The following is a 24,085-nucleotide window of genomic DNA, read 5'->3' as shown; positions in this document are numbered from 1 at the left end:
TGCAGCAGAGATTTTCACCTTGATTGTTGCAGCAAACTGTCAACAAAGTTAGAATTCATTTAAAAAAGATATTTTTAAATGTAAAAGTATTTCTAACCCTAACCCTGATAATGACAGTACCTCACTGCTGTAGCCCTCCTCCCTCCTCTCAGGATTATATGGATAACACACCCTGTCAGTGTTATCAATGGGGAGTGGTGCTGGGGGGGAGCTACAGCAGTGTGCTGATCTGTGATTGGCTGCTGTGCGCTCTAATTGGATCAAGTAGGAACTTGCTTAGCTGGATGCTTTGTGCTCGGATCAGAGACAGGAAGAGGAGGAGAGGGAGGAGAACGCCCCGCTATCACTGACTGAGAGAGACAGAGGAGGGTGAGGGGAGGAGACAGAGGAGGGGTGAGGGGAGGAAAAGGGGAGTATCCCATCCTCTGCTGCAGCCCCCCCTCCCTCTCTGTAAGCGTCTTTCTCTCTTGTTCTCCTTACTCATCTGTTTCTGCTGGCCGAGAGGAAGGGCACCTGCCGCTCCCTGATGATTCAGCGAGTCGACTCGAGCAGACAGTATGTATCCGCAGTGCTCGGCCGTCCCGTCTTCGTCTCTCCTGCTGCTGCAGCTGCAGCCGGCCCGTCTCCTGCTCCATCACAGCTCAGGTGAGTGGGTGCTCATGTTCACTCTGCACAGTGTTTAACATTTTACAAATCTTAACCTTGGCTTCTGTTTCTGTCTGCAGCAAATGTGAGGCTTCTCTTTATAGACTGATTGTGGTGTTTCCTGTGAAAAAGCATGAATAAGGATCTCCTCTTCCACGTGTGCGGACTGTCTTCAAAGATCAGAGAGTGTTAACAAGGTTGTAATCTCCTAAAGCTGACCATGGAACATAAACAGGAGTCGACAGGACACAGACAGACGCTCTGTGATGCTCTGGGTTAGAACTCTTCATCCTCCAGCAGGACAGGATGACTGAGGGCACGGACGACTTCTCTGCAGGGCCGCCCCCCCCTCCTGCAGCGGCCTCCCCCACCAGCTCAACTGTCGACACTGGACGAGTCCCCGAGGAGAAACCCAAGGAGAAACAGGAAGAGGCAGAGGAAGAGGAGGCAGCTGGTCAGAGCGAGGAGGAGGCTGCAGAGGGAGGCGCAGAGGTAGGTGCTGATGATGGCGAGCATATGGGGGCTGTGGGCATCATGGCGTTGGCGGGGAGCTGCTGTGTGTGTGTAGAGATGGAACAGATTAGAAACTGTATGCACTCTGAAAAAATCTGTATCCTGCCCATCCTGGCCTGCCTGCTCAGCCTTGCTCTCTGCACCGCTGGACTCAAGTGGGTCTTTGTGGATAAGATCTTTGAGTACGAACCACCCACTCACCTCGACCCTAAACGCATTGGACAGGACCCTATCGTCATATCAGCAGACCCCACGCTGGGACTGACTGTGTCCGTCCCTCTCTCATCTCTCTCCCCCACCTCTCTAACTTCAACCCCCCTGACTTCCACCTCCCTGAGCCCCTCCATCACATTGGAACGTCATGCCATCACACCGGGACATCCAGATGTTTTCCTGGAAGAGAAATCCACAAGATGGCCGAAGGTTCCTCCTGATCCCTCTGTGACCCTCAAGTACAACGCTGAACGTCCCAGTACCACCAAACAGACCCCCCACCCTCTGACAACGCGGGAGACAAACGACATCCTCCCAACAGTCTGTAAGTACCAGCACGTTACTAAACATGTTCACTGGGAGCTCTGGGAGCACTGGAAGATCTATGGTTACTGTATATAAAGGTTAAAGACATAAACTAAAGGTACATACAGATATATAAAGGTTAAACTAAAGGTACATACAGATATATAAAGGTTAAACTAAAGGTACATACAGATATATAAAGGTTAAACTAAAGGTACATACAGATATATAAAGGTTAAAATAAAGGTACATACAGATATATAAAGGTTAAACTAAAGGTACATACAGATATATAAAGGTTAAACACATAAACTAAAGGTACATACAGATATATAAAGGTTAAACTAAAGGTACATACAGATATATAAAGGTTAAACTAAAGGTACATACAGATATATAAAGGTTAAACTAAAGGTACATACAGATATATAAAGGTTAAACACATAAACTAAAGGTACATACAGATATATAAAGGTTAAACTAAAGGTACATACAGATATATAAAGGTTAAACTAAAGGTACATACAGATATATAAAGGTTAAACTAAAGGTACATACATATATATAAAGGTTAAACTAAAGGTACATACAGATATATAAAGGTTAAACTAAAGGTACATACAGATATATAAAGGTTAAACTAAAGGTACATACAGATATATAAAGGTTAAACTAAAGGTACATACAGATATATAAAGGTTAAACTAAAGGTACATACAGATATATAAAGGTTAAACTAAAGGTTCATACAGATATATAAAGGTTAAACTAAAGGTACATACAGATATATAAAGGTTAAACTAAAGGTACATACAGATATATAAAGGTTAAACACATAAACTAAAGGTACATACAGATATATAAAGGTTAAACACATAAACTAAAGGTACATACAGATATATAAAGGTTAAACACATAAACTAAAGGTACATACAGATATATAAAGGTTAAACACATAAACTAAAGGTACATACAGATATATAAAGGTTAAACTAAAGGTACATACAGATATATAAAGGTTAAACACATAAACTAAAGGTACATACAGATATATAAAGGTTAAACTAAAGGTACATACAGATATATAAAGGTTAAACTAAAGGTACATACAGATATATAAAGGTTAAACTAAAGGTACATACAGATATATAAAGGTTAAACTAAAGGTACATACAGATATATAAAGGTTAAACACATAAACTAAAGGTACATACAGATATATAAAGGTTAAACTAAAGGTACATACAGATATATAAAGGTTAAACACATAAACTAAAGGTACATACAGATATATAAAGGTTAAACACATAAACTAAAGGTACATACAGATATATAAAGGTTAAACTAAAGGTACATACAGATATATAAAGGTTAAACACATAAACTAAAGGTACATACAGATATATAAAGGTTAAACTAAAGGTACATACAGATATATAAAGGTTAAACTAAAGGTACATACAGATATATAAAGGTTAAACTAAAGGTACATACAGATATATAAAGGTTAAACACATAAACTAAAGGTACATACAGATATATAAAGGTTAAACTAAAGGTACATACAGATATATAAAGGTTAAACACATAAACTAAAGGTACATACAGATATATAAAGGTTAAACACATAAACTAAAGGTACATACAGATATATAAAGGTTAAACTAAAGGTACATACAGATATATAAAGGTTAAACTAAAGGTACATACAGATATATAAAGGTTAAACACATAAACTAAAGGTACATACAGATATATAAAGGTTAAACTAAAGGTACATACAGATATATAAAGGTTAAACTAAAGGTACATACAGATATATAAAGGTTAAACTAAAGGTACATACAGATATATAAAGGTTAAACTAAAGGTACATACAGATATATAAAGGTTAAACACATAAACTAAAGGTACATACAGATATATAAAGGTTAAACACATAAACTAAAGGTACATACAGATATATAAAGGTTAAACTAAAGGTACATACAGATATATAAAGGTTAAACTAAAGGTACATACAGATATATAAAGGTACATACAGATATATAAAGGTTAAACTAAAGGTACATACAGATATATACAGGTTAAACTAAAGGTACATACAGATATATAAAGGTTAAACTAAAGGTACATACAGATATATAAAGGTTAAACTAAAGGTACATACAGATATATAAAGGTTAAACTAAAGGTACATACAGATATATAAAGGTTAAACTAAAGGTACATACAGATATATAAAGGTTAAACTAAAGGTACATACAGATATATAAAGGTTAAACTAAAGGTACATACAGATATATAAAGGTTAAACTAAAGGTACATACAGATATATAAAGGTTAAACTAAAGGTACATACAGATATATAAAGGTTAAACTAAAGGTACATACAGATATATAAAGGTTAAACTAAAGGTACATACAGATATATAAAGGTTAAACTAAAGGTACATACAGATATATGAAGGTTAAACACATAAACTAAAGGTACATACAGATATATAAAGGTTAAACTAAAGGTACATACATGTGTTGCGTATGAACCATTGCTATATGGCCTGAAACAGAAGCAGTGTGTTTTCAGGGCTCGTTGTGGCAGCAGACATGTTGACACTTGCAGAGTGCTGCAGAGCAGCTCTGACTAATCTCTGAAATATTACACAGAGCAACATTTGTGTTGAGACCTGAAGAACCTTCAGTCGGACTCTTTAACTATTCATGCTCATATTGTAGTGCAGTGATTTTGGCTACAAACAGTAAGTGGGTGTTTCTATTGTGTTATTCTGAACACACAACAAGGAAGGTCCCTAAAATGTGTGGAGGAACATTTCCAGTCATCTGAAACAGTGAAATCAATAAATGATGCAGGACACAGACTGAAACACGAGGCTGTGGTACATGGAGATTTCCTGTTTCCTGCCCGTGCTCCATTTCAAGGTCAGAGTCGCTGGCGGCTAATTGATGCCCCCTTCATCCATCTGGCTCAGGAAAAAAAAATCCCACTAATTAGTGTGTCTGTAGACTGCCATGACATATCTGATATATTCACATCTCTGGGGTTTAATGATCTCCAGCAGAGGGGGCAGTGTGAGTAAACATACAATCAGCTGGTTAAAGTGCTACTAAAGTCACTTCATCTCTGAGTTTCTTAATCTTGAATTGAGGGAAACTTTGCATTTTTATTTAAAGTCGGGAGCAGGGTTAGGGCTCGCATTGAACATCAAGGTGTTGATGACAATAAGATCACACAGTGATCAATTACAGATTTATGTATTATCAATGAGGGTGCTGCATGATAAGAATCCATAATGTGTATTTTCTTAAACATCTTCAACATATTTCAGATGAATGTTAATGTCAGTGTGACAACCAAAGTGACTAATGAAATGAAAAATCTCATCATCCCGAACCTTTCAAAATGAAGGGAACAAGTCCAGAGCGACCTTTGACCTTGTCTGCAGAGATCCCAACGCTGATCAGTCCAAACGTCATGATAGATAGATAGATAGATAGATAGATAGATAGATAGATGATAGATAGATGATAGATGATAGATGATAGATAGATAGATAGATAGATAGATAGATAGATAGATGGATGATAGATGATAGATAGATGATAGATGATAGATAGATAGATAGATAGATAGATAGATAGATAGATAGATAGATAGATAGATAGATAGATAGATGATAGATAGATAGATAGATAGATAGATAGATAGATAGATAGATAGATAGATAGATAGATAGATAGATGATAGATGATAGATAGATAGATAGATAGATGATAGATGATAGATGATAGATAGATAGATAGATAGATAGATAGATGGATGATAGATGATAGATAGATGATAGATGATAGATAGATAGATAGATAGATAGATAGATAGATAGATAGATAGATAGATAGATAGATAGATAGATAGATAGATAGATGATAGATAGATAGATAGATAGATAGATAGATAGATAGATAGATAGATAGATAGATAGATAGATAGATGATAGATGATAGATAGATAGATAGATAGATGATAGATGATAGATAGATAGATAGATAGATAGATAGATGATAGATGATAGATAGATAGATAGATAGATAGATGGATAGATAGATAGATGATAGATGATAGATAGATAGATAGATAGATGATAGATGATAGATGATAGATAGATAGATAGATAGATAGATGATAGATGATAGATAGATAGATAGATGATAGATGATAGATAGATAGATAGATAGATAGATAGATAGATAGATAGATAGATGATAGATAGATAGATAGATAGATAGATAGATAGATAGATAGATAGATAGATAGATGATAGATGATAGATAGATAGATAGATAGATAGATAGATAGATAGATAGATAGATAGATAGATGATAGATAGATAGATAGATAGATAGATAGATAGATAGATAGATAGATAGATAGATAGATGATAGATGATAGATAGATAGATAGATAGATAGATAGATAGATAGATAGATAGATAGATGGATAGATAGACGATAGATACTTTATTGATCCTGAGGGAAATTCAAGCATGACCCTAACCCTATTTTAAAAATGAATGTTTTTTAATCTTTTATATATTTAGTTCAAGTGATTCTTAATTGAAATGAACCCAGACTGACAGACAGTAAATGTTCACATCTGTGGCACATTTCACACACACACAACTCAAAATGTTTTGTAATGTATAAAAAAAGACAGATGTGACCCATGCTATTTAACCGATGACTCTTTTAAAACCTCAAGAAAAACTTGTGACAGTGCAGAACCATTGAACACATCTACTTTGTTGTCTTTCCATACAAAACATGCTCTTTAAAGCTCTTTTTTCAACATTAGATTACGGTTAACTCAGGTGAGCCCTGATTTCAGGAATGGTTCAATCAGCTGGCAAAGTAAATCTCTTCCAATGTTGAGGACAGGACATCGATGTGTGAGTCAAAGTGGGTTAGCGTTAGCGTTAGCGTTTTTTGTTGGCAAATGGTGCATGCTAAATTCGAGTATGTTTTTTTGCTAAATCTTTTATTTTTCCTAATTGTTTTTTGTGTTTGCATGTTTATGTAAGTGTATATAGATATTTCTGTTTATTAATGCATTTATTGTCTTGATATTTATACTGTTAATTATTTGTATGTATTTAATTGTCGTTAATATTGTTTTGACAAGTATCACAAAGTCATTTGATTTGCTGACCACAATGTGACACTGTGAAAAAAGAAAAAGAAAGAAAACATGAGATGGTGGTGAATGTAGAGTTTTTAAACAGCTTAACGCCCTCAAACAGATCTGATGAGATGCTGAACAAACTGCTCCAACATGTGTTCAGCCTCCTTCTCTGCTCTGAGGATCATAAACTGCTCACAAATCACATCTGAACTGTTAGTTTGATGTCTGTTAAAAAGTTCCTAAAGTAATTTTTTGCTCAGCACATATTATCACATCCTCGTAGAGAATGACGTCTTTTGGCTCAGGTAATCCCATCTCCATAAACAGACCCCCCCCCCCCGGTCATTCCCCCCTCTCTTTTCTCATAGTCAGGTGGAAGGACATGCATGCTTCATTTCCTGGCAATGAAAGGGAAAATAGCCTAACGTAGTAATCTAAATAAGAAATATTGACTAAACATGCTCCAAGCTCTGATGTTTTATTGAAAGAAATTTGCTGTTTTAAAAATGAATGTTTTTTAATCTTTTATATATTTAGTTCAAGTGATTCTTAATTGAAATGGACCCTGACTGACAGACAGTAAATGTCTCTTACGTTCACTGACTCTGTACCTCTGCTGTTGTAATAACCTTTTGTCCTCTGCAGCCGCCACCAGCACCACCACTAAAGCTAAGACTTCCAGTCATGTGACGCGCTGCAGCAACAGCCAGAGGAACTACTGTGTCAACGGAGGAGAGTGCTTCACCCTGGAAATTATGCCCGGCAGCACAAAGTTTCTCTGCAGGTACGACAGCTAAAGGTTGAGACAGTGACTGTGATTCAGGTGTATTTACTGCTGCCATATATTATGTCTTAAATAACACAGGTGAGTAAAGAAGTGATTTACCAAAACAAACAAAGCCTGCCCACATTGAAGCAAACAATACTATTCTGATGAAATGAGGTTTGATTCCACCAGAAAATGTAGAGTTGGGTTAGGCCTGTTAGGCCAGTTAGGCCTGTTAGGCCAGCCTGTTACTGGACTTATTCACTGCCCAACAATTATCCATAACACCCTCAATCTCTGACCTTTAAGTTCAGCGCTCCAAATGATTGATCACTTTATTCATTGGAGTAAACTTATCTTGGAGTGCTGTTGCACTACTTTGTAGAAACAGTCTGAAAACAACCTTACACACTTCAACATTTCCATCAGCAGAGGGAAACAGGGATTTATCCATTCATCCTTTTTGGAGTAGGGTTAGGGTTTGGCAAGTGTTGATTGTCAGCAGGCTGAGCAAATAGTCAACATTTTCCAGCTTCTCCAGGAAGACCAAGGAAACCACATAAGGGAGGGATTACATATGAGTCTACATCAGTGTCAAATATGAGTCCGACTTTCCCAGAAATCCACCAAAGAATAGACAGAGGAGTATGGAGATACTGAACCACTCGTTAATGCTGGACTAAACCATCTGTAAATGTCACCATCCATTTTACCCACTGTATGAAATAGACGACATACTTCAACTCCCTTTTTTATGACAAACACTTACTCCATGCCCAGAGGCCCTCACTTACTAAACATACCTATGGCAGATTGTATGGTTATCTCCATGCATCGTTCAGCACTTATCAATTTGGACCTGAGCAGAAGACACGCTCAAATCCCACGCCTTCTCTCAGCTCGTGTTTGCATGTTTTTAACCCAGTGTCGACTCAAGTCACCACCATGGCCTGGCACTCCAAACTTTTCCAGACTTTCAAACAACGTTGAAGAGCCATGTCAGCCAAGACAGACAATTTAGTCTTTTTTTCTGGAAAATGTTCTGCCTTAGCCTGCCACCAGGTTTGCACTGCAGTCAGTCCCTGCTGGGAGGAGTTATCGAGTTTAATGGCCACGGAAGGAATTACATTCTGTGTCGTTTTGTGGTGCCTCATACTATGATGATACTATGCAGAGAGCTACAAAGGAAGATTACAGAGGGAATCTTAGAGATATTATGAAGGTGAAAATAAGCTGTCCTTGAAATGTGTTTAATGTAGGAATCAAAGGACATATCCTGATCAAACAGAACTCCTAGGTTCCTAACAGTGGTACTAGAGGCAAACGCTAATACTACTAAGGGCCGTCATATCATCAGAGAAAGTCTCTCTAAGGTTCTTAGGTCCAATCACTAGAACTTCAGTCTTGTCTGAGTTGAGCAGTAAGAAGTTTCTGGTCATCCAGGTCCTGATGTCCTTGAGGCTTCTAGTTTACGAAGCTGGTTGGTGTCTTCTGGCTTCATTGATATGTAGAGCTGAGTATCGTCTGCATAGCAATGAAAGTTCATGGAGTGTTTCCTCATAATATTACCGAGAGGAAGCATCTATAATGTAAAGAGAATCAGACCAAGCACTGATCCTTGAGGCACTCCATGGCTAACTTTGGTGTCCATAGAGGACTCATCATGAACGCACTGAGACCTGTCTGATAAATAGGATCTAAACCAACTTAAAGCAGTCCCTGTAACTCCAAGTCATTGTTCTAGTCCCTGTAACTCCAAGTCATTGTTCTAGTCCCTGTAACTCCAAGTCATTGTTCTAGTCCCTGTAACTCCAAGTCATTGTTCTAGTCCCTGTAACTCCAAGTCATTGTTCTAGTCCCTGTTACTCCAAGTCATTGTTCTAGTCCCTGTAACTCCAAGTCATTGTTCTAGTCCCTGTAACTCCAAGTCATTGTTCTAGTCTCTGTAACTCCAAGTCATTGTTCTAGTCCCTGTAACTCCAAGTCATTGTTCTAGTCCCTGTAACTCCAAGTCATTGTTCTAGTCTCTGTAACTCCAAGTCATTGTTCTAGTCCCTGTTACTCCAAGTCATTGTTCTAGTCCCTGTAACTCCAAGTCATTGTTCTAGTCTCTGTATCTCCAAGTCATTGTTCTAGTCCCTGTAACTCCAAGTCATTGTTCTAGTCCCTGTAACTCCAAGTCATTGTTCTAGTCTCTGTAACTCCAAGTCATTGTTCTAGTCTCTGTAACTCCAAGTCACTGTTCTAGTCCCTGTAACTCCAAGTCACTATTCTAGTCTCTGTAACTCCAAGTCATTGTTCTAGTCTCTGTAACTCCAAGTCACTGTTCTAGTCTCTGTAACTCCAAGTCATTGTTCTAGTCTCTGTAACTCCAAGTCACTGTTCTAGTCCCTGTAACTCCAACTCATTGTTCTAGTCTCTGTAACTCCAAGTCACTGTTCTAGTCTCTGTAACTCCAACTCATTGTTCTAGTCTCTGTAACTCCAAGTCACTGTTCTAGTCTCTGTAACTCCAACTCATTGTTCTAGTCTCTGTAACTCCAAGTCACTGTTCTAGTCTCTGTAACTCCAAGTCATTGTTCTAGTCCCTGTAACTCCAAGTCATTGTTCTAGTCTCTGTAACTCCAAGTCATTGTTCTAGTCCCTGTAACTCCAAGTCATTGTTCTAGTCTCTGTAACAGGATGTGATGGTCAATCATGTCAAAAGCAGCACTAAGATCTCATCAACACCTCCACACATTTTTTGCTAAAATCTTCCATAGATGATTCCAAATAAGGGCGTATAAGAGTGTTTCCATGCCAGTATCAGTGTTGTTGTTTTGTTGTATCCATTTCCCTTTGTTCCATTGTGTGTCTGTGTTTGTGTTCTCACGTGTTTCACCTGTCAGTACTGTTTATGTCTCTCCCTCTCTGCCCATCCACCAGATGCTCGGCGGGATTCACTGGGCACCGATGTGAACAAGCTGTGCTTAAGAAAGTCTCAGACCCAAAACGTATGTTTACACGCCTGTATTCAATCCCACATGTCATTACTGGTGTTTCACCCCCTTCACATTTTCTCATAGAACTGCAGGAGTAATTCATGTTACCTTAAAATACAGAGAAAAAGCTGTTGATATTTCCAAACTGATCTGAGGAGCCCTTTAATGGCTTTTAAGCTAAAGATTTCATCAACTGAGTAACTGAAACCTGCATGTACTCCAAATTCCATCAGACTCTATTTAGAGGTCATCCATAATAGTGCAAGGTTATCTCTAGGTCATCCATATGCTTCAATGTCATCTAGAGGTCACCTATACTCTTAAGAGGTCAATAGTAGGTCATCCATAATACTAAAAGGTCATCTACTGGTCATCCATAATTCTCCAAGGTCATCTGTGGGCGATGATACGCCAAGGTCTTAAAAGTGCATGGTCTTCAGAGATCAAGGGAAGGCATGCATGCTGATAAAACATCTTCTAGAGTTCATCTTTACTTTACAGAGACTGTTTGTCCTCATCCTCAGGAGACAGAATTTACTGGGTCATCCTGTATCAGAACTTTTTTAGATAAATGATTTCGTCACCACGATGATTCTGATGTTCCAAGTTCAGACACATCTGTCATTTTATCAACATGCTGCAGAGGAGTCACTGCTTAGTCAAACAGATCCAATTTAGAGCTTGGTGCTGTTGTTTGATTCCATGTTGGTCTATGTAATTATCTGGATGAGTCATGACTCCCTTTACATTTGATTTTATAAGGTGGCTCTTTACGTACATGCACATTTCAGTCTTCAAATGGGTTCATGTAGAGCATCAGCAATCTGTGTCTCCTAAAATCTCTTTAAATACAAGATAATAGTTCACTTCAGTCTTACACACTAAAAACTGACCTCTGGTCCTTCCTGTTAACACCAGTGATGATGATGTGGGGTTTTAACGTCTCTTTCATGAACTAACTCTGTTTCTTTTCTCCTCTCGCTTCTTTTTTTCTTGCTCAGGTGTCCAAATGAATTTACTGGTGATCGCTGCCAAAACTATGTAATGGCCAGCTTTTACAGTATGTTTACTTCTTCTACTAACCATTCACTGATTGGAGTATTCTCAATAACTGTCCTTGTGCTGTTTTATATACCTTTTCAGTTTTTTCCTTAAGCCTCGTGTACAATGTTTTCATTTAGGCCCAACTTATACATTTTACGACACATTTTTTTAAATCAAGCTGAATTTCAGCACAAACACCCGATGTCAGTTGTTCAAGGTCCTTCACAACCCTTTTTCTTACCCTAAAATAAGATGCACACAAGGTCACCTTACAAAGCAGAGATAAAAACAACAAAGTAATAAAAAATCTGTTAAAACACAAATTTCCAGAATATATAATCATTGTGAAGAGGATTTATGAGACAGGATGGATAAAGATCAAACAGAATGTTCTTTTTAAAAAATATGTTTTCAGATGAGATTTAAAAATGGAGAGAGTGTGTTGCAAATTAGCACATGTGCTAAAACACTCAAATCAATGCATCTGGTTTGTTCAATGTAATTGTTATGTCCAACAAATAAACTTTAAATAAAATAAATAAGACATTACAGATGTGTGGTTGCAGGAGTATAGGATATAGTGTACCTCCTGCTGGAAAGGTGGGCAGTGAGTTGAATGGAAGATGAACTAATTCCTGGCACACTAAAAGATTTTGAAAATAAGCCCACACATGACAACACATCTGAACAGATTACCAGTTCAGTTCTTGTAGTGAGTGGAGAAGAGAAAAACAAGCAACTCAGCACACCACACACTAACAGATTCAATCAGCTGCAAGCAGAGTCAAAACATGTCCTCTTGTACATTCAAACGCCACTTTACAGTAAATAAACATGATGGTCAAGCTTAATGTGGCGAGCTGATATCGCATACATCCAAGAAAATTGGTCCAACTTCTTTTCTCGTCAGTTGGATTGTTGGTTGTTTTAGAGGTGAAGGTGTAAAAGCACTCATGTTGATGCTGAATTTAAGACATCCATCTAACTTTATGCTTCACATTTGCTGTCATCACCATGGTATAGCTTGTTGTGCTTTCTGCTTGAGACATTTTGCTTTCCTATTGGCTGTTGTTCCATTCCATGTGACAATCCACAGAGTCCATGCTCAGCCATCCTCAGTGTTCTGCCCACACAAACAGGATTTCTGATCGGAAATATTAAAAACGCTTGTATTTTTCTTTTTCTGTTCAATATTATTTCAAAAGGACCAACAAAACAGGAACAAAAACATCAACAAAAAACACAAAACAACTTAAATTCAAAAGAATCCTCACCCCCCCAGAAACGAGACATACACACAAACATTGTACACAGCCAGATATATATCAAAAGGTAAACAAACAATACATACAGAAAGAAATGACAGAAGAAAATAAAATACAATGAAAAAAAATGTCCCATTAAGCTACGTTGTCGGCCTCCACCCCTTCGACCAAGATTAAGAAAGGTTGCCAGATATTATGAAATTTCATGATAGACCCTCTTATAGTGATTCTATTTTTTTCTAATTTAAGATGGTACATGACTGCTTTGATCCAATGACAATATGTCCGTGGGAGAAGGTCTTTCCATTTAAACAGCGTCAGTGTCCTGGCTAGAAGAGTAAAAAAGGACAGCATGTTGATTTCAAGTCTATTAAGAGTAGCGTCTGCTGGGGCCAGACTGAAAAGATAGATAGATAGATAGATAGATAGATAGATAGATAGATAGATAGATAGATAGATAGATAGATAGATAGATAGATAGATAGATAGATAGATAGATAGATACTTTATTGATCCTGAGGGAAATTCAGGGCATCCAGTAGCAGTATACAGACAGGCAGGACACAAGACATTAGTTACAATACTACAGTATTAGTTACAATACACACCCGCTGTCCCCCCCCCCTCTGTATACAAGACAATAATCCCCCAAACAAGATTTAGCAGCCCCTATGTGACTAAGAGTAAAGGTAAAAACCTGTGCAGTTAGCATTAGCATTAGACTAAAAACTTATATGGCATAATGTACATAACCTGTGAGGAGAGAAAAACATGTGCTGGTTAAAAGAGACCTGTAAACAGTTAAAGAGCCTTAGAAACAAAGTGCTGACCTTCTAGAAACTAGTTACATGTGCATGTACAGAGGTGTTTGAGGTAGTGCCAGAGGTGTGAGTACAGTACAATAAATGGAGATAGTTTTTGTACAAGATGTAGTTGGTATTCTGCCCTTTATTTGACTTGCTACTGAAATCTCTCTTTTAATCATGTGACAGTTTAGGGTGTAACCCTACCTTTATGTGTTTTTTTCTTTTGCGCTGTCTTGTAAATGTTTGTTTGTATAATATTCTATGCTCTCAGTGCAAGACAAATTCCCCTAGGGGCAATAAAGGTTGCGCAAAAAAGATGTTTGACCATCAGCACGAGATGGTTGATCTGATGAGTCAGATTCAACTATATAAAACCTTATTCAGGGACAGGCATACATTTGAAAATAGACATTTAATATCTATATAGACATCATCATTTATATAGACTCAGCTGTTTAGAAACATCAACATTAATATAGAATCAGCTGTTAATCAGCTGTTTAATGGTGCATGTCATGCTGGCTGCTGTAAATGTCAAAACTCTTGTTTCTGGTTTTTATGTTCTCTTTAAGAATGGATTGTCCTCTTTTTCAGAAGCCGAGGAGCTGTATCAGAAACGTATTTTAACAATATCAGGAATCTGCATTGCTCTCCTAGTCGTTGGAATCATGTGTGTGGTTGCCTACTGCAAAACAAAGTAATTAATTAGTCATAAATCTACATTAATGTAATATCTGAAGTCATACATATCACATTTTCATTTTTTATTTCATAGTTAATATTTTTATTCCATGTTTTTATTTCACATTGTTTATGTTTTTTTCATCCTTAAAAGTAGATCTCCTGATTTGATTACAGTTCCCAACAGTACCAATAGGTCATGGACCAAAGTTTAAAAACAATATTTAGTTAACATTTAGAAAGCTGTAAAAAATTCTGAGGAATATTGCATCAAACATTTCATTGAGTTCAGAATATAATCATAGATACAAAGTTTGTTGAACTTATTCATTACAAACATAAAACAAAACATCATCTGCATAATGTGATCAGAGACCACTTAAAAGTTGTCACGGTGCTGTCGGGTTACTGTAACTGCATTAGGAAGTAATTACTTCTGACATCTGAACAAAATGTTCTATCAGATTAGAATTATTACATTCAAGTCATAATGACATTACATGACACAGGGTTCATGTTTATGCTGTCCTGCTTTACAGTTTCATGTTTTCACAAACAGGAAGCAGAGGAAGAAACTTCAGGATCGTCTGAGGCAGAGTCTGAGAATGAAGAAGAAGAAGCATAAAAACACCAAAACTGGTCCCAAACAGGCGAGCTCAGCCAGAGGACGACACATCACAAACATGCCTCTTCAAGATCTGCAGCCAGTCAGTGGGACTCATTAGTTTTCATAAATTAGAGTAAACCTGCACAATTTGTGTCCTCACATCAATCTGTTTGTGTTCTATAAAGCAATCTAATGGGACAAGCCTGAAGCATGCAGCTGACAAGGACACAGAAACAAGCTTCACAAGCAAAAATGCCTTTTCTGCTCATGAACACACAACGTTCACACACGTCTCCAGCCAAAGGTGAGGAACAACTTTATATACTTAAATATCTACTTTACACCTCGATACATCTCAGTCAATGACAACTGTACCTGACTAAGTTGAAGGGATTGACAGATAACATGTTACGAATGATGATCATTGGCTGTCCTGAATCTTTAAATATATAAGAAATGCACTAACTTTTAATGTAGCTAAACTGTTTATGGATGCCATGATCATGTCACATCTAACATGCTGTATAACAAGCTGGGGACAAACCAACAGCTCATTAAAACCATGAGCAACCCTCTACAAGAAAACACTGAAAGTGCTGGACCAGAAGCCCAACAGTTTACATCATTGTTTTATAATAAATAACCAAAGACTGCTGAACTGGGAAGATATAATCAAATACAGAAACATCTGCCTGGTTTTCAAAATGTTGCATAATATCGCTCCTCCTCCTTTGGACTCATTCATAACTCAACATAACATCAGCAGTCAGTCCACGAGAAGCACCACACAAGGTGATCTTCTCGTTCCGTTAAAGAATAAAGATTTAAATAACACAACTGTTAGTTATGACATAACACATATGCATGGAAATAATTGATAAAGAAGCACACAGTGCTGTTGTTTAATTGATCTAGTTAATGAAACAGTACAGTAGTGTTTAAAACTGTATGAAAATGTATACCAGTTGTTTAAAGCACATAGGTCAAGTTAAAAGAGCTCAAACAGTTTCTGTATCCCTGTAGAAACTTTTAGCTTATTCCCTGGGTTTGACCCTAACAGTCACAGCTGATAGCATTGGCCTTGACTACACCAACCAAGGTCATTTTGTATCTCCCCTTATATCTGGATTGTTTGGCAGACTAAGTGTTTGTTCTTCATTATCTTAAATATAAAATTATTGTTATTGTGCAAAATGAAAAGATTTTAGCTAGAGTCGGTAGGGTAACATGCTTCTGACTTACGCATCATCTTGAGGATGAATACCAAGCCTATGGGACTGTCTGAGAGAACTTGCATGGTGAGACACTGTATTACATGTGTGCTGGTGACATAATTTCTTCTGCCGTTATATATAAACAAATTCAGCATAAGCCATCTGAGTCTCTTAAATCTTTCATGGGTTCAAGTATCTACAGATTACCTCAACATCCACCAACTATAAGGATGGGCATGAGGTGCAGTGGAGACCGGGCGGCGGGCGAAGACAGTTTTTGTAAAATGGAAGGTCACCGCTCTGGTGGGGAAGGGACCAGAGCTGCTGTGGGACTTTAATTGCCACCAAATAGATACAGTTGGACTCACATCGATGCACAGAACTGGTTCTGGAACCAATCTCCTGAGAAGGGGTTAGACTCTCTGTCCTAAAGTTAGAGGTTCCACATGGTTACTCTATAGTTCTACTGGGGAATTCAACATTCATTGATGTAGGAACTGTTAGCTGATAAGAAACCAGCGTGGTGCTCTGTTATTTAATTTATGTGCTAATCATGGATTTGGCCATAACAAACACCATAAATAAGTGTACCTTGTACCACAACACCCTAGGACAAGGTTTGTTGATCGACTTCATAGTCAAGTCATCAGATCTGGGACCATATGTCTTGGACACTTGGATGAAGAGAGCACCCCCTGGTGGTGAGTTTGATCAGTTGGAGAGTGAAGCTGCCTAACAGATCAGGAAAATCTAAACAAACTAGTGTGAGTGAACTGGCATTGTTTGGCAGATGCCCTTGTCCATGAGGGCTTTCACTCCTACCCCCAGAAGGACATGGAGTCTGAGTGGTCCTTGTGTAAAGCCTCCATTGTGGAAGTGGCTGTTAGGAGTTACAGCAAGAAAACTGGTTATGGCAACCTTAAAACTTGCTGGAGGACCCTAGTGATGAAGGAAGCTGTCAGTCCATAGAAGGAGGCCTTTGAAGTCTGTTTAGTTCTGAGGTTTATGGAAGCAGCTGACAGGTATCAGGTGGCTTGGATGGCTATGGCTAAGGTAATTTCAGAAGCAAAATCCTGGGTGTGGGAAGAATTAAGTTGGACTGAAGGATGTTCTGGCGAATCATTGGGCAACTCAGAAAGGGAAAGCAGGGATTTACGGAGACTATTCTCAGCAGGGGGAGAACTGCTGATCCCGGATTGAGTATGGAGTAATGAAGAGTGAGCTCTAACTATTGGTGTATTACACTTTTCAGCCTCCTTTGCGAAAGTTTATTCCAGGGTGCTCGATAGGAGGCTCCCACTGATTTTTAAACCTATACAGTAGGAACAGTCCTGATTCTGTCCTGGCTGTGGGACAGTGTGGGACTAGCTCTTTTACCTGAAAGGGCTTCTTGGGTGGGCTTGGGACTATGCTCATGCAGTCAGTCATAAAGTCGGACATGTTCCCTGTGCGTGTTGACCACCTGCCTGACAGTTGTCTGAGTGTCCATTAGCTTTGTCTCTAGTGTAACTGGCCCTTAAGAAGAGAGGACTTGTGGGTAATGTTTGACTTTAGTGACACATAAACTCAGGTTTTAAGAGATGAGTGATGCATTCACTGACCTCAGGGAAGAAGGAACATGTTTCATGAAAGTTATAACGATAAAAGTGAACTTTAAATTAATAATGAAATGTGTTATAAAATAATTTACGGAGAAACAGTTCTGACTGAAGCAGTGCAGCAATGATCATTAAAATTGATTCATCAATTAATTAGCTGATAAAGACTCACCACCACCCGCCTCTGTCTTCACATAAATCAAGATTATGCACATTTGTTTCTGCTGAGTCATGTTAAACAAATCGTCAGCTGATTAATGATAAACAAAGTGAAAGGCTCAGACACACAAATGTTATATTTACATCTGAACCCTGTCTCCGTGTCAATGCCCCTCCCTGTCTCTGCAGCTGGACTAATGACTGGAGCAACAGTGTTCTGTCTGACACCGAGTCTGTCTCTGTGATGTCATTGCCGGAGAGTAGTGCCCTGCATGTTGGCCGGGGTCGTCTGAATGCCACTGCTGGCACCAGAGACTTAAATGTTCATTCAAAGAAGAGACACCACTCCCCCTGCTCTGACATGTCTTAAAGTATGAGGTAAATGATTGATTTTGCCTTTAAAGGATCCAAACACAGAAATTAACAGAACAACAACGACCTTCAGAACAGACATTTTCAAAAATTGTATTAAACAGCACATAAAAAGATTACAATTATGTCTTTTGACATCAAATTAAATAGCCTGTTTAATTCAACACAGTTCAAACCACTGCTAGGGTGAATGTGAGGTACTAAGGTTAACTATAGGTAATTAAAGATAACTACAACATCAGTAAGTGCAACACCTTTAAATAAGATTGGACACAGGTGTTGACAGGAAGTGAACAGAGGCAAAGCACAAGGCAAGTTTTATTTTTTAGTAAAGTTAATATATTGTCATAAACAACATGGACAGCTGTTCTTGACAGTTCTTATTAGGTTAAAGTAAGGTTTAGCTCAATTCACCATGGGCTGAATAGAGGGAACCATGTTGTGAAGGCTGGATCAGATGCCTTTCATTTGCAGGGCGTAGTGGGCAGAGGAGAATCCAGACCTGGATTATAGAGTTTAGGTAAAGAGGAGCTGTTTTTGTGGCTGTTTTAGAGCAGCAGAGTTTTAAATTTGATTCAAGCAGATGAGTGATGTGCTGTTTTGGAAAGGATAAAAACCAGTCACACTGCTGAGTTTTGGATTATCTGCAGAGGTTTTATAGTGCATGTAGGAAGACCTTCCAGTAGGTAGCTGCAATAGTCAATGTGTGATATCACAAGAGCCTGAACCAGGAGCTGTAATTCTGACAAGTAAGGTCTGATCTTCCTGATGTTGTACAGGGCAGATCAACTGGCGGGCAATCCAAGCCACTTGAACCTTGATCAGTCATGACACCTAGGGTCCTGCAGATTCTGTGGGCATGAGTTTGGTTGTACCAAGCTGGATGTTGATGTGTGGTTTCTTAGGGGGAATGATGGGGATATCAAGGAGATCACTCTTTGTGAGTTGAGCTGAAGTTGGTGTCCATCCATTTAGAGATATCAGTATTATTCATCAGACAGTCACTAATATTAATTACACCAAGTGAAGTGGTACCCAGCCCAAATAAAGCCTGACAATGAGCAACTATCCATTTCCAGTAAAGCTAACTTAAGCTGAATGCAACTGCCGTCGTTTTCAGATCAAGACTTGTTTATCCACGAAATATAAAGAAAGATAACCAAACACATCACCCCAACACACTTATTACACCAATCCTCAGTTCTCTACAAAGGTTTCTCATCATCTAAAGGTCGACTGATTAACTAATTGGTTGATTTATTGACTGATTTATTAATCAACTGATTTATTGGTGGATTTATTGATTGATTAAAAAAAACTGTCCCCTGCATATAAAGCTCTTAGTTTTTGGTCAGATGTTGGCATCCTGACCCCTTGTTCTCAGAGACAGGTATCCTCAGTGTTCCCCAAACCTGAACCAAACATGGTGAAGGCTCCTGAGCAGTGGAGCAAGCTGCTGGAGAACCTGAAGCTTTCTCCATCTCTTAGCGCTTTTAAAACAGGACTTAAACATCTGTCTACATCGCTGCCTTTTTTTAAGATCAAATGTAGTATTTTTTTCAGAATTTCATTTATGCAAAGTTTTTGCCTAATGTCCTATTTCTGTCATTCTCTTGGATATCATAATTAGACATAAAGCTTTCTCACACTGATGTTTTTCAATGCAGATATGTCTTCTTTTTTGACATTTTTTGGGCCAATGTTTTGCCTTTGTTAGATAGGACAACTGAAGAGAAATAGACAATGTTGAGAGGAGAGAGAGGTGGATAACATAGCAAAGGGCTGATTTCAGATTGGACAACATCCTCTGTGCATGGGGCACATATCATAACCGCTAGGCTATCCAGCAACCCAGCGCAGACATATCTTAAGTTATATTCTCTCACAGTTTTTAGGAGTGCTATCTGTGGCCCGCGTATAATTCTGAGTAATGTTTAACCCTAACCCTAACCCTAACCCTAACCCTAACCCTAACCCTAACTTTTCATTGCTGTGTTCTCTTTTATTTTAGACAAAAGTCCTCAATAACACATTCATGTTTTTGTTGAAGGTTTATACAATCCCTGACATCCCCTGGCTCCAGGACCTCCCTCAAGAGTCCAGGGTCTCCCCTGTCAGAGATGTCCATCCCTCTCTCCAGCCTGGCCATCTCGGTCCCATCTGTGGCTTTAAGCACGTCTGGGGAGGAGGAGCGCCCCCTGCTGTTGTTTAACAACCGTCAGACAAGAGATATACAGAGGAGGACCTCTGCTCACTACAATCATGGCCACATGGCTCACAGTTTACCAGTGAGCCCATTGTTACCTGACAAGAAAGGTGACTGCCAGGTCATAGGTAAGCATGAAGACACCACTGGCAGCCAGGTGTTCTCACCTGACAATCTATCTGAGACAAACATGAAGAGAGCAGAAGTCAAATACAGCATGGAATCCAGCTGTGATAGCATGCCAACAGATGACATTCAGGGGGAACAAATGTCCTTCATCACCGTAGGAAGTCTGTCAGCTCGGCTGCTCAAGGTTTCAGACGGCAGCAGGACTAACACAGCAGCATCATTTAATGACCTGCAAGACAAGTCTTCATGTCCGACCAACAAACCAGATCCAGAGTCAGAGTGAAAAAAAAGAAAAGTTACTATTAAACCTTTATTTTCTATAAACAATTTGCTGTAAATGAAAAATAAGACTTTTATTTTAATGATGTAGTAAAAACAGAGTTTTATAAAAAGTAAAGAATTGTTCTTGTCTTGTAGGTAAAGTGCCATACACTGGTATGTAGCAACGGTTCACAGTATATTTCAGTGCAGAACTAATATCAAAGGTGCCTTTCTGTTTGGTATGCTTAACTGCAGCAATGCATTCTGGGCCGTATATTCGCCATCTTAATGTTACAGTCATCATTAACCTGCTGGCTACGGTTTAAAGCACCCAACAATAGCAGATTGATGGTAAACGTTGGCCTTCAAGGTGCATGCTGCATCCTTATGCTGTCAAGAAAAAGAAACGCTCTTTTCCTCTGCTGGTTGATCACCTGATGAACACCTGGACTGATGTTACCCATGAATCAGTTCATTACCTGCATTTCTGATAAGATTTTCATGATCACAATTTCTATTGCTGACTATTTGATCTGGAATCTTACAGAAAGAATAAGCAAACTGTGAGATGAAGGTGCAGTCAGTAAATATTTATTAATCATTTATTACTAATAATGTGCTTGAATCAAATCAGTTTGTTAATCTGAATCATTCAGGTTCATTAGTCATCATTGTTGTAAAACACGGGAACTGCACTAATGAAATCATAACATAAAGTTAGAAAAACTAGTTATGTATGCATACAAAAACAAAGAATGTAAAGCAGCGGCCTGAAAAAAAAAACAGTAACCCAACTTTCACAGATGCTCATAAATGCCTTTAAAATCAGTTTAATGTCTTTTTTAGTGACTCAGTTTAACTTTAGCATGAAGACCAGCAGCTTTATTCTTCCAAAGAGAACGAGTGCCCTTCATCCAGTCATGGTACTAATTACATCTTTAAATGTGCACTACACATGAAGAATGAATAAATGTCTCAATTTGTCCGTCCAGAAGTCGTCATGTGTTCTTGAGCATTCTGGGGTTTAAAGAATCTGGTAAACAGATCAGAATGATACTCTGCTTTCATTTTTTCATCGTGTGGTATATTCTGATGAGTAATTGTACTTTTGATATTTCTTAATTCATACTTCACTTCTTTCAAACCTTCCCGTGTGCTAACATGTGCAGTCGTAATTACAAAAACCAACATGCTATCATGCTAACATGCTAACATGAACACCTGACTTTAAACTCCAGAATAAACTTAATAAAAAAATATTCTTTGACTCTGTAATCAAACATAGCCTCTTCAGATGTGTGTGTATAGAATCATTCTAGTATAACAGTATGACATAGTGCTGCCCTATAAGAAAGGCTTTTATAGTAGACTACTTCTAAATTTTATATTTTATTGTTAAGTATAAAAATTTTGATGAAGACAACAATGATTGCTGTTATAAATTCTATTTAAGCAGACAAGATGTCAAAGATATAAAGCTCTGTTTGTGACTTCGTTATTAAAGAAATCAGTACTGTGCATATTTTGTCACTTGTATGTTAAATAAGTCTCATTTCATTGCTTTAAATGATGTCAGAACACATGAAAACCTGCAACAGCTGTTTTTTCTTGTTACATATTAAAGCAGTTTTTTGTTTTGTGCTTCAAAGTTTCAAAATATTTCTTGTAAAAACTTAAACCTGTGCTGCACAGGAATAATGATGCAGTAGCCTGGGGTCAAATCTGACCTGTGGCTCCTTCCCTCGTGTCCACTCATGTCAATCCCTACTCTCTCTCTCTCTCCCTAGTTTCCTACACTATCCACTGTCCTCTGAAACAAATGCATAAAAGTCCCAAAATAAAATATAAAATGCAATAGAGCCTAAAATAACATTAAAAAATGATACAAACTGATGTAGACTCAGCAGAGAAGGATAGCACCATTAAACTTGTGTCCTCACTGTGCGGCATTATCATAAATCCACAGCTTACATATCTTGAATGAGTCATTTTATTTGGAGTGTGGTTTGTTCAAATACGCCAACCCTTTTTAAAAATGTTACGTCCCAGTCTGTCATTAAGTTGATACAGTTCATTTCTCACAGTCTGTCATATTCACAGAATCATCCTTTGTTTGGAGCCCTGCTCTCTGAGCAAACCAACAGGGCGAGACATCAAGGCCAGTCAGCGTACTGCTTCTGTTAAGCTACCGAGGGCTAAAGTAAAGATCTCATCCCCTTCAGGTAGCACGCAGGGCTGGAGGAATTCTGCAAGAAACGTTATCCACACAACCGACTACTTTTCTGGGAAAAAGGCATTAAAACAGTGGACTGATGTGCTATTTCTTCAAGCCATAAAACAATAGGGTTAGCTAGAGGCCGCTGAGTAAAGAGTCCATCAGTATGAACTCATCCATTCATACACACTCACACACTGATGGTAGAGGCTGCTGCAGAGTCCATCAGTATGAACTCATCCATTCATACACATTCACACATTCTGTCCCATTTAAAAATTAAAAAGTCAGACAGTATACATTTAACATTTTATTTATTTCCATTTCATCAAGGACAGTGCACATTGATTAACATTTCTATAAATGTGCCAGTGTTAACCAACAGGATCATTTTTAACTGTAGTCCTCTGGCAACATGTTAAGCTAGGCACAGCTTAACATGTGTGGTGGGAGGTGCAATTTCTAATCTCCAGTGGCAATTGGTTCCATAATTTAGAGGCATCACAGAAAAACATAATTGACCAAAGGAGATGGGCCTAATAGGGACAAGACAGTCCCCTGTTAGGGCAGACCTTGTGGTTCTGCTGTTGGATCTATTCTGCTGTATTAAAGTGTAGAGGGGTGGGGGAGCCTTGCCATTGAAAATCTTAATAATTAGGCATAAATAACCGTTTTTTTAAATATTTTCTCAGCTGAGCAAAGATCACATTTGTCAAGGATGTAGCAGTGGTGCTTTCTATCCAATTCTTGAAGCGCTTGTTTTTGAAGTGATCGTAACATTCCTGTCGAGCTTTGCTCCAGGTGTTATCAAACAGTTCCTTTTAGATCTGTTATATAGATAGTATTTGGTTATTAGGGTTTGGGTTTGGCAGGATATTGTACTGTCAAGGATAATATCTAGACATTTA

At 38.2% G+C, this 24,085-nt stretch overlaps 1 protein-coding gene across 3 annotated transcripts; it reads left to right on the top strand.

Annotated features, from left to right (window-relative positions):
• Positions 1-406: 406 nt before the first annotated feature.
• On the top strand, positions 407-22,594 carry LOC306819368 (pro-neuregulin-1, membrane-bound isoform-like). 3 transcript variants are annotated; one of them, XM_079373156.1, is made up of 9 exons: positions 407-645; positions 726-1,696; positions 7,520-7,658; positions 11,622-11,680; positions 14,330-14,432; positions 14,976-15,123; positions 15,209-15,327; positions 18,184-18,372; positions 20,417-20,555. In XM_079373156.1, the coding sequence occupies exons 2-8, from the start codon at positions 952-954 to the stop codon at positions 18,362-18,364; spliced, it is 1,494 nt and encodes a 497-aa protein (XP_079229282.1). In that variant the 5' UTR covers positions 407-645; positions 726-951; the 3' UTR covers positions 18,365-18,372; positions 20,417-20,555. The 3 variants fall into 3 exon arrangements, with proteins under 3 accessions (XP_079229282.1, XP_079229280.1, XP_079229281.1); XM_079373154.1 differs by lacking the exon at positions 18,184-18,372 and having other exon boundaries at positions 20,417-22,594; XM_079373155.1 differs by lacking the exons at positions 11,622-11,680; positions 14,330-14,432; positions 18,184-18,372 and having other exon boundaries at positions 20,417-22,594.
• Positions 22,595-24,085: the final 1,491 nt, after the last annotated feature.

The sequence above is a fragment of the Symphodus melops genome, assembly GCF_947650265.1.
Source record: "Symphodus melops genome assembly, contig: scaffold_107, whole genome shotgun sequence".
NCBI classification, from domain to species: Eukaryota; Metazoa; Chordata; class Actinopteri; order Labriformes; family Labridae; genus Symphodus; species Symphodus melops.
Note: the sequence above shows the minus strand (reverse complement) of the source record. Positions and strands in the feature narration are given on the sequence as shown.